Raw genomic sequence first — 12,042 nt, 5'->3', positions numbered from 1 at the left:
ACAAACGAACACATACAGAGGAAGCCTGCTCAGTTTTATTTAATAAGTTCATTGTTTCTTCTATATATTATCCGCTCCAAATGGTTTATTAACTGTCTGACTGTCTTGCGCTGCTTTTTTGGCACAGCCTAACAGCCACTTCTTCTTTCCATCCAAAACGTGACAATTCTAGTAAATAAATCACAGTTGCTAAGTGCTTTGGGCAAGCAAACATGTACCTTATCTCTCCCCCCAAAAGCTGTGGAAAGTGTATGATAAACTGTACATTTCAAAGGACGTGTCATGTCCCACTGAAATAACTTTGATTCATGGTTATGTATTTATCTTTAAACAACTGACAAACCTATCTGAATTATTATCATTTGCTCTATGCTTCCTGGGTCTCTTGCTACAAAATTGAAATGATATACACTAAGGTTGCACTTCTGCTTTCCTAGCCTTAACATGCTATAAAATACTTTCTCAGGCAAAAACAGAAAATGCCGGATGTGCTTGATTTTGATGAGGTTCAGCTGAAACAGTTAATGGCAATACCATTTGAATCAGGATATGTTTTTAAAATTTATTGGCACAAAATACAAATAGCAAAAATCCCTGAGCTTCTGGAAGTTTTACACTTGAAAATATTTTATTCATGTGCATTTCAAAAACCAAGGGCTTTTTGTTAAGTTTTAATTTTCTCAGCTATTTAAATTGCTTCCCCCCCACCCCCGTTCATGTTTCTGCAAAGGCATCGCACCAGTCCAGATTAGTCTTTAAAATCCTCCCTACTTACATCATTTCCAGAGAGATGACACCCCAGGAAGGAAACCTGCAGGTTGTCTCTCTGTGCCAGAAATAGAAACTAGCAACTTCTGATGCATATTCTTAAGGACTAAGCTAAACAGGATATGGTACACCCATGATCAAATCTTCTGATGTCTTTTTATTTTACAGTACAAGTATATGTGTGTTTCCCCCTCTGCACCTAATAGCTGGGGTGGGGGTGTGGTGGGGAAAGATCTGTAGAGGAGAATCGGTTAAAATTTCTCACCCCCAACAATGCAGCCATGATTCAAATTGCACACCTCTCCAAAGCTGCTGTTAGCTGAGGAGGAGAAAACAGACAGGTGCTTGTATTGTAAAATACAAAAAAGGCTGTCCTGTTTTCAGCTATTTATAAACAATACATGGCTGATACATATGCATGGCATACTTGGTGCCCCAGATAACTTCCGTGTGGTCAGAGCTTCTACACTACTAGAGAATGTGTGAATCAGCTTCCCACTGTGTTGACTAGAAATACCCAATGCATGCATCATTAGCATAATTTTGATATCCAGTGTCAAAGACATAATGTTGCAGCTTCTTCTCCTTTGCTGCTCATTAACTTTATGACAATGAATACCAGTACAGAGGTGAGTCAAGATGTGAGTACCTTTAAAGCCTGATACCCACATTAAAATAAACTCAGGGCAGTTTTCTCACAAGAAGACTTGGTCATGGGGAAATATTGAAAAGTAAAATATATCTATTCTTACATGTTTCTGCCTGTTGGCTCACTAATTGTATCCTAGTTCTACAGTAATAAATATTGATCACTGTTTCAGAGTTGGTGGACTGCACCCCACAGATTCACACAGTCTGTCTTCCAAACAAACTTACAAGTTTTATTCAAACAAAGCCTTTCCGCTGAGCTTTCTCAGGCTGTGGCCTTTCTCATCTCTCCTCAGGACAGAAGCAGTGGGTGTTGCCCTTAACTACTTCGTGCTTCTTCCCAAGAAGCATAAATATGTAAGAGCCATGCTGGATCAGATCAAGGGTCCATCTAGTCCACATTCTGTTCACACAGTGGCCCACTAACTGTCAACTGGGAACCCACAGCACCCTCCCACCATGTTCCCCAGCAACTGGTGTACATAGGCATACTGCCTCTGATACTGGAAGTAGCACATAGCCATCAGGACTAGTAGCCATTAATAGCCTTCTTCTCCAGGAATTTGCACCCTTTTATAGCCATCCAAATTGGCAGCCATCGCTATGTCTTGTGGGAGCGAATTCCATAGTTTGAGTATGCACTGTGTGAAGTACTTCCTTTTATCTGTCCTGAATCTCCCACCAATTAGCTTCATAGGATGACCCCGGGTTCTAGTGTTATGAGAGAGGGAGAAAAATGTCTCCCTATCCACTTTCTCCACACTATACATAATTCTGTACACCTCTATCATGATTCTCCTTACCCTCCTTTTTTCCAAGCTAAACTGTCCCAACTGTTGTAACCTTTCCTCATAGGGGAATTGGTTCAGCCCCTTGATCATTTTAGTTGCCCCTTTCTGCACTTTTTCCAGCTCATCCCACTCCAATAACAACCCACTCAGGCTGAACCAGCAGTTCTTTGTTACAGTCACTTTGTGTTAGTTAAATAGAAACTGATAATGGTTTATATAGTGGAAAATAATATTTTTTTCATGCTGCAAATTAGTTTGTCAGCATATTTTAACATACTAAACTATCATTTTGTGTCATATTCTTAAACCAGTTGACATTTAGATATAGTTTTCTATTTTTCATGTAAATAAAAAATGTTTAATGTCCTTGAACTACCATTCCAAACATTGGATACTGTTTTCTTTTTTGTCTTAGCCCATGACAGGGTTGCTTTCTAAGTATTTGTACGTAAGAGAGTAAAAAGACTACTTTTGACCGCATGTGTTTTAGAAATATCTTCAGTACACAAATAAACACGTAGGCTCTGAAATGAAAAATGCATATGATTTATCAAGTGCAAAATATGGAAATGTGACTAATTATAAATACTTTTTCAAGCACTGTGAATTTTGTGGATTTCTATTCTATACTGTATTCATTTGTTAGTACTTGAATGTTAGCAGCTCAAGAAATGTGTTGCTGCAAATTATTTTGACGCTCACATATGAACACCAAAGACTAGCTAGACAACTGTACTCAACCTGATTTAAAAATATGTGGGAACTTGATTGTCCACACACTTCTCTTGTGCGCTGCGGATGCACCAAACATTCCAAGAGACAGAATATACCTAGGAAATATATACATAAATGTACACATAAGTTTGCATCCTCGCATAGATCATGTTACATTTCTTTCTTTTCTTTTTTAACCTAGGATGAATACTTATTTTATTCTATATTTATTGTACATTGTTGGTAAACTGTCTTGGAAAAAAATAAAAAATATTACACACACACACACTCACACAGAAATTGCATCAACCATTGAAATAAATGAGAACAAGTTTGGGAAAATTCTGTCAGTGTTTTTAAAAAATAAATAAATATGTGAACAGAGCTGAATTTTATCCCAAAGAACAGTCATATAACTAGTTGTAATTGATATTTCACATTCATATTTTATTCAGAAAGACAGAGACAGAGACAGAGAGAGAGACAGACAGAGAGACAGACAGAGAGAGAGAGAGAGAGAGAAGAACTAAACTATTCCAAAATAACAACCACAGTGTGGAGTATGGTTGTGTGAGTGTGATGTGGTGATGAGTGAACACTCACATACGTTTGATTCAGAATGGAGCTATTTTCTCTCAAATAAAATAAAATTGGAAAATAGTTTGGTTAATTCCAAGCCCAGTTTGAACTGTATCATGCTCTTGACATCAGGATTGTGATAGCGTCTGAATCCCTTAACCCAATCCCCTGTGAGCTCCCTAAACTTCAGCAGTGATGGTGATAGTGGCAGGATGGGGGCAGGGAATGGAGGTCTCTTTCTTCCCCACTCTTTGGTGCTTGAAATATTGGTACAGAAGTTTCCCAGACTCCAGGGATGCTGGGAAATGTACTTTTCCTAGATGCCCTGGGAAAATTGAGTTGGATCCTGACTATGTTAATTGAACTTAGTTTCCATTGAAATCAGTTGACCCAAGTCATGAATAACTTATCCTGTTGGTTTTAATGAGACCTGAGTTCAACTAATTTATATTTTGATCTAACTCATTATACTTCCCAGCATCCCTGGCACCTGGGAAGCTGCTGTAGCACTATTCCAAATATGAGGGAGGGAGAAAGGCCTGACCCCTGTCATGGCCACTGAGTGGGTGGGAGTGGGGCGAAGGAACTCTTCTCTGTTTTGGAATATAGTTTGAGCCAGAGAAGAACTATGGGGCTGATGGCTTGATTCAGAATACTGGGCACCATTTCTGAGAGTATACCAATTTTTTATGCCCAGCCATTACAAAGTTTAGTGATGTCACGAGAATCATGGGCATACGTTGACAAATAGTGCATTTGATAGCTCTGGACGCAAATGAGTCCCTAGCCCCTATGCCCATGTAATTTGCTGAGTTTTTAATTTCCCCTTTCTTTGTTTCTTCTTTAAAGATGTGTTTATAGCTGTAGTGGTATGTGCTCCTTGTTTAGGAACTTTGCTTTAAATTTGGTCTTAAAAAAAATAATGTAGGTCAGTGGTAGAGCACATGCTTGCATACAGAAGGTTCCAGGTTCAATCCCTGGCATTTGCAGGTACCAGGAGACCAGTATCTCCTGATACTATGAGATGCCAGTCAGTGCCAGATTCCTGCCTGAAACCCTGGAGAGCCACTGCCATTCAGCATAGACAATATTGAGCTACATGGACCAGGTCTGACTCAGTGACCTTGTTAGCATGATCACTGAGGGTTAAACAAGCCACCGTGACTTGTTTAATCTTCAGTGCATGTGGGGCACGATTTCCATACTTAACCACCCAGGCATGGCTTGTTGAGTCATCTGAACCCAGGAAGTATGTCTTCTTGGAGGGCAAAGCAACCGTCAAATAACTCAACAGGCCATGGGTAATTGGAGGGTGGTTTCCCTCTCCAACAAGCCACGTCACCCAGGTTTGGATGACAACAAGCTGCGCCCAGGCAGGTAATTAGGGAAATCTGCTCCGCACACACTGGCACATGCTGAAGATTTGACAAGCCATTGTGGCTTGTTTAATCCTCCATAATCATCTGAACTGGCCTGATATAAGACAGCTTCATGCATTCCTAATCCTGGGATGCTTTTTTCCCTCTGTTCTGCAAAGGCTCCACTAGCTTTGTTTCCAAAGCAGGACAAAAAATGCTCTGTATTCCCTGCTGCAAGGCTTACTCCTGCTGACATCCACTCCCCATATGAGATTTTGGGGAATGGGACACTATGCTTCTTGCTCCCCACTGGGGGATGATATGCAATGTATAATGTTGTATGTTGACCACATTACATCAGTCCAGTGTGTATTTGCTAGTGTGTTGCCCTTTTGATTTTAGCCAACAGGCTTTCTTCACATATATTTGTTTTAAAATGCAAAGTCAAAAATTCAACACCTTTTATCTTTCGTGACATATTCCCCTGTTCCTTCTGCTGGGGTGGGGCGGGGGGAACTGTCACAATCAAAGCTGTTTTGGAAAATGTAACACAATATTATTCCCACTGTATAAATTGTTGAGTGATGCTAATCTCATGAGTAACGGTAGTGCTGAAACATCAGATTGTTGGCTCGAATGTTTCAATAATTAATATTATGTTATTACATTTGCTGAAACAGAAATATTCTTTATTTGAGGTCATTTTATTTTTTTGCCGTTTTAATTGGATAATGCAAGTTTATTTATGAAAACCTATAATTAAGTCTACGAAATGAGATGGTTTTTTTTTAAAGGGCAATATTCATCGGGAAACTTTGAGGTTCGTATGTTTACATGGATGGGTGTAAGTGTTTTGAGTTAAAAAGTAGCAATCTAGATCACAAATACTATATTCTTTCTCAATTTCAGGGTTCTCCGAAACCAATTGCCATTGAGCCTTGCTCAGGAAACAAAGCAGCAGTACTTACTGTGTTTTTATGCCTGCCGAGAGGATCGTCAGGAGTCCCACCACCTGGTCAGTCAGGTAAGAATGCTCCTAAATAGCTCTAATTCAGTGGTGTTGTTTTAGCTGCACACTTATGGAAAATTTACATGAAAATGAATACTGAACTAGATTCTTTACAATTGTGTCAATTGACAAGCCATTTAAGTTGTGTTTCAGAATTGGGGCCAACAGAAACTTGGTAAGGTGTTATATTATCCAGTCATTTTTTCTTCTCCATTTGAAGCTCGTTTCTAATTTTTCTCCCTTGTTTACTGAACTGATTATACTGATAAGCATTCTTTGCTCAGCCACTGAAAATGCTGCCTTCCTTTGTTTTCCTGATTTGCACCAAGGAAAGTAAACTGAAGCTGACAAGGCATGGCTTGTTGCACTTCCTTTATGTTTTCATTTCAAACTATTAACTACCTTTCTAGTAAGCATTTCAAAGAGGGCCTGACAAATAAATATTAGTGTGGGACACCAGTGTATATGTATGTTCGTTTTAAAGCCACCACACTTTAAATTGCTTTTCCAGTTGCAGAGAGCAGTGTGGAGCAGTGAAAACGGAGCATTCCCAGGGGCAGGGTGGGGCAGTCAGAAATGCCAGTATGACACATCCTATGTGTTGTGTGGCTGCCGCTTCCTGCACCCCGAGGTCCCACAGCTGGACAGCCGTAATGTCTAGCCATGAAAGCTGGGTGGGGGGAGCGAGGAGGAGATCCACTCCTCACCACTCCTCCCGCCCTGCACTGGATAGGCAGTTGCCCCCAGGGTCGGAGGCGACTGTTGATCTCAATAGGATTGCTCCCTTAGATCCACTTTGCGTCGCTAAAATATATAGTTGCTTCTGATGATCTGGAAATGACCTGAACATCTTCTGACAGCAGCTAGAATGGCTGTCATTCAAAGAGATCCGCCAACTCCAACATTACCAACCACAATAGAATGGCTATTTAGAGTGGTACTGTTACATAACCTCAATGAATAACAGTGCAATCCGCTATGTGCCTACACAGACATAAGCCCAATTGAGTTTAATGAGGCTTACTCCCAGGTAAGTGGGTATAGGACTGCAGCCTAAACTGAATAATATTATATGGGGATCCTGAATAACTTAGGTAGATTCACTGACTGTCCTAACATGCAGACCCTTCCAGTCTAAAAGAAAAAAAAGTGAGAATGATTAATCTATCCCTTAGTTTTAGTAGCTAGTGCATAATCACAAAGAGCAGGGAGAGTCCATAGATTTCCTGTATATATGTTGAAAATATAGGTTAAAAGTAACTGGCTGTAACCTACAGTACTTTACAGCAAAGTAAATAGTAGTCAACCTCTGGCTTGCCTTTAAATTGTCCCAGTACAGCCATGCAACACAGATTTTTCCATTCCCTGCACCAGCATAAATTCCTACACCAGTGCCAGAGGCGAAGGAGCTAGGACAAGGAGGTAGAAACAAAAGGAGCAGAGGGCAGTACTTTGCCAGATTAAATTGTAGTCTTTCTTGGCACAGATCAGCGCAGAAGACACTTGCAGCTCCTTGAACTGATCTTTACAGAATCAGTCAGAAGCTCTGGCAATCTCTCTCTCACAGAGAGATGAGTGGCACAAGCCCAGAGGATCAGTTTGGCCAGTGTCGCCTTCAATGTTGCTGTAAAGCCTCTTGAAATGCTGCATTAAAGTCTACAAGGGTCAATTGGTATGACAGACTGTGACTTCATTTTCCCATGAAATTTCTTCCTCCTCTGATCTCTTAAATGCCTCCTTAGATTGTACGCACTGCCTCTCTCCACTATTTTGATGTTGGTGGTGTGATTCAGTGGAGCTTTCGGTGGCAAGGTAGCTTTGCACCTCTAACTGCTATTTGCTTTGGCATGGTCTGCACAATCTAACAAATCATGTGGTAAAGTTGTTCCTGTATTTTATAATTTCATACTGCAGGCATGGGGTGGCATGACTGAAAATGTCATATAGATAGATAGCCCCAAACTCCCTGAAAAAAATTATTCCCTACACATAAAAACCCCTAGAAGCTGGAAAGGTGGTTTTCCAACCCATCCTTCTCCCTGTCTTGCTAGTTTTCTATGTGTAGGGGATTTTTGTTGTGTGCAGTGGAGCATTCAATCTTGCAATTCCCCATGGGAGGCTGGTGGCTCCAATTTCGGTGGGGTGGATATTCCATTCTGGTGTTTAGTTACAACTAAAGGAGCTATCCAAAGTGCTGGACCCATATTGGAGGTAGGGCTCAGCACCTTGGATAGTTGCTGGTTTAGTTACAACCTTCTGGCTGGTTGTAACTAAAACCCAGAATGGAATATCCATCCCACCAAAAATGGAGCCACCAGCCTCCCCTGCAATTCCCCCCACCTGAAGTCTGGTAACATCCAGAAATAGTTTTGTAAAATAATCTGCTGAGTTTTGTAGACCAGACCTTAGTTGCTATGATGTAGAAGAAGGCTTGTCTAGCCTTGGACTAGGCATCTGAGTACTAAAGGAGACTTTGGAGGTCTTAGAAATCAAATACTCTGAGCAGCTTCTGTTGAGCTAAATAACATCTTCTATGTTGGGCCCTGTGGACTGTAAAAATTACACCTTGAGTACTGAGCAGTTTCAGAGCCTTTGTACCCATAGCCCTGAAATAAAGAAGCATGCTACACATTATAGTAATCACATCAGTGTAGCTGATGATCTTTTTCTTTACTTTTGTGTAAGGGTGTGCAGTCCCAATCTGGATTTGGATCATGCTTCTTCAAGAGAGGAAGATTTGAGTTTTCCCCAAAACTGGGGAGTGCAGAGAATGGTTGTTTTTAAAGGGGAGGGGGTGTCTCAATTGATTCCAAGTTAAACTTCCAACCTTCCCCAACCTGCTGTCCTCCTGATTTTTGGACAACAACTCCTATCAGCCCCCAGCCAGCATGACCACTGGTCATGGATGATGGGAATTGTAGTCCAAAATATTTTGAGGGAAGCCGGCTGACAAAGGCTGCAGGGTCTGCAACAGGTAAATGGCCTAACAGAAATAACTCCCTTCCTCCAGCTCAGGTGCCATATCAGACTGAGGTAGGTCAGCTCTTCTCATTCTAACTCCATCTTTTTAGGGTGAGCCCCCCTGACTCAGGGCGAATGGTTAGTCTTTCTCATTCCCATAGCCCTCAAATTAAAGTGCCAAGGATGGCCTTCCCACATCACTATCCCACAGACCTCACAGCTTTGCGTGGATGAGTCAAGTCAGCCTCCAATCTGATTCCATGTCCAGTGTAGCCTAGAGTAGGGAACGTCTGAGGAAGCCTCCCTTCACTTTAACAGATGCCTCAGGGTGCTCACCAAATGGTCAGTTTCATTTTTCATCCCTTGAACCCACACTGAACCTCCCACAAGAAGCAACTAGCCTCTGTTTAGCTCCGCATTCCTCACCAAGCAGCAATACACTCCCTTAATCCCTGCTGCAGATCCCCCAGGAAAATGTCATCTCCCTCGTCTGAAAAGTGTACTCCATCATTCCAGAACCAGTGAGGCAACGAATGAATGATCCCAGGATGTGCAGTAACTGTCCCAACTATTGGCAGGAAAGACCTACTTGCACACTTCTTGACCTTTCTCCTGGGCTCATCCATTTGTTTTGGATGATCAAAACACCAAACCCAGAATTGCAACGTATCAGACCAAATCAGCTGAGCCCCCACAGGAAGTGGGCTTTAATTTGTACCAACTGTACTTCAGCCTGTTTGCAAATAGATTTGCCTGAGAGCCAAGCTACACATTACCTTTAATTCGTAGTATGGAGCTACATTTGTTCTTTTTTCCTGTTCAAAAGAAGAACCTGAACAGACCCTAGCATGGAGGGTATGGAGCTTTAAGCCTTTGCCCACTCCTCCGTAATGTAGTTCTGATCTGTATTGCACTCACCTGCAATTTGAATAAGAAAAAAAGCCTTCAATGGATGCTTTTTTTTCCTATGAAAATTGCAGGCGTGCTGGCCCTGATCTGGATTGGGACCACAGTGGGAAGCAGTGCATTACTTTGGGGTAAGAAAAAAGAACAGATGTAGCTGCATTGTCCTTATTAAAAATACGTTTCCATTTGCATCTTCTGCACATGATATTTACACGTTTTATACCATTGTAGTGCTTAAAATGACCACTCCACTTGTTATTCATATTAACATATTTGGAACTTGATGAATTTCCTAGTCACATTCGCCCCAGAGAACAACAACAGCAACAAAATCTTTAAAAGTAATTATTGATCTGCATTTGCTGGTTTTTCATTTTGCACTGTAGAACAGTCTCTGGCTCATTTGCATAGCTCAGACAACCATTTGGTTTTGCTATAGTAAACCTATTCTGTGACCTACTAAACACCTCTATGCTTTGCTTCTCCGCTTGTGCATAACTCTGCTAAACCATAATTCTGATCATGTGGGCTAATCCCAGGATATGAAGGATCCTGTAGAAAATTGGGCTAAATGAACTTCTACAGCTCTGCTCCGCAAATGTATCCAAAGCACGTTTACTCAGAGTAAGCACCACTGGTAACAGTGTGATTTATTTATAGGTAAGCATAAATTTAGTTATAGCTTACTTGGCTGTAGCCAGGATAAATGTGTCTATACCACTGCTACATTTGTTTCATATACATTAAATTATAGGTTTGTTTGAAATATTTTGTAAGATTCTTGTTTCTCTTCTCATTTTCCCCCTTACTCTGAACCAGCCCACAAGGATTTGGTACCAAGATTTATAAAGTTTGCTGCTAACCCTACCACTAAAGTTTGGTTAGCAGGTGTTTTTTATTGTTTGCAATGACATGTTCTCAGCTCTTCATTCTGGAGAATTTATTTTGCTCCTAGATTGTTCTCTCTGTGTTGTTCAATATTTCACCCAAGCTACATAGCCAGACCTTGAGTTACTTATTTCCTTCACTTGCTGCTGCATCATTGGCCCTTTGCTCTTTTCATATAATTTATGCATTACCTTATTGCCCCTTATGTTCTTGTTGTCTGCTTTATTTTGTTTACTACCCTAAGTATTGGAGAGCCATAATTTAGTACTTCCAGAACCTTGGATACAGCTGCTCTTAGACAGAAACTGCTCTATCATTCAGTCTACCTGCTCTCTTGTTGTACAAGGAACAGCTTAAGCTACTAAAACTGCAGGGGAAAGCATCTATGGACACAATCTAGTCCCAGTGTGCAGGTATGGAGAGCAAGATGCACAGACCTTTATGTGTACAAATGGACTCAACCCAGCAACCAACCTGTAGGTCAGTCTTTCCCGACCTGGTGCCCTGCAGATGTTTTGGACTTCAACTCCCAGCAGCTCTAGCCAACATGGTCAATGGAATCTTGAAAGTAGTAGTCTAAAACATCTGGAGGGCACCAGGTTGGGGAAAGCTGCTGTAGGGCATGCAGTTGCGTGAAAACCATTTCAGGGATTTCACTATGTGCCAAACTGTAGCTCAGCAATAGAAGACTTTTTATGCCCTACAATAGGGCTCCAGGCTTGCAAGCCCTGCCCAGCTCTATGGCCATATGAGAACTTTGTTTGGATTTGTTTTTCCTTTGCATTTGCCCATTCACAGCCATGAACGTGGACTAGGGATGTACAGATTTTGTAAAATCCATTCTTTCTGTGTTTCACAGGTTGTCAGGCTCCTTTCATTCCGTCACCTCCCCATCGACGGAATTGGAATTTTTTAAGTTTCTGAATTTGCACAAATTTGCACATGTAAAATTGCACAAATTCCCACAAAATGCAAAATCCCCCCATGCACATATTTAACGCTTTAGCCTATGGGGGAAATGTGCACTTTGGCTGTGTTTTTTTTATTTTTGCACAGTTTTCTATAGCGACATTTGCACAAAATTCCTAAACATTAGAAAAATGGTTGGCAAGTCCGTGGAATCTGCCCAACAAAGGAAAAGCTGGTCCGCTGTGGAATCCACAGGTTAGATGCATAAAAATCTGATCTCATTTGGTTCTGTTGTGGATTTTACTGACATCCCTAACATGGACATGAATGGGAGTACAGTTTTCCAGAAAAGCTACCCAACATGTTTGAAAAAATGTGCATTTTTCTTAAAATGCACACTTTCATGCTTTAGTCTGTTGGAGGAAAATGCACTTTCTGGGATGTGCACTTTAAGAAATGTGCACCAAAATGCACTTTTTTATTTGAAAAGAAAAGAAATAGTTCGCATTCG

At 41.0% G+C, this 12,042-nt stretch overlaps 1 protein-coding gene across 3 annotated transcripts in view; it reads left to right on the top strand.

Moving 5' to 3' along the window:
• Positions 1-12,042, top strand: part of ATRNL1 (attractin like 1) — a 920,708-nt gene that overhangs the window by 806,110 nt on the left and 102,556 nt on the right. For all 3 annotated transcript variants that reach the window (XM_084846134.1, XM_084846135.1, XM_084846136.1), the window contains one exon: positions 5,768-5,882. In XM_084846134.1, coding sequence (XP_084702260.1) covers positions 5,768-5,882 — 115 coding nt within the window. The remainder of the gene's footprint in view (positions 1-5,767; positions 5,883-12,042) is intronic.

Source organism: Heloderma suspectum, chromosome 3 (assembly GCF_057233095.1).
Source record: "Heloderma suspectum isolate Gila_16-S chromosome 3, 16-S_ref, whole genome shotgun sequence".
Taxonomy (NCBI): Eukaryota; Metazoa; Chordata; class Lepidosauria; order Squamata; family Helodermatidae; genus Heloderma; species Heloderma suspectum.
The sequence above is the reverse complement of the archived record's forward strand: the minus strand, read 5'-3'. Positions and strand labels throughout refer to the sequence as shown.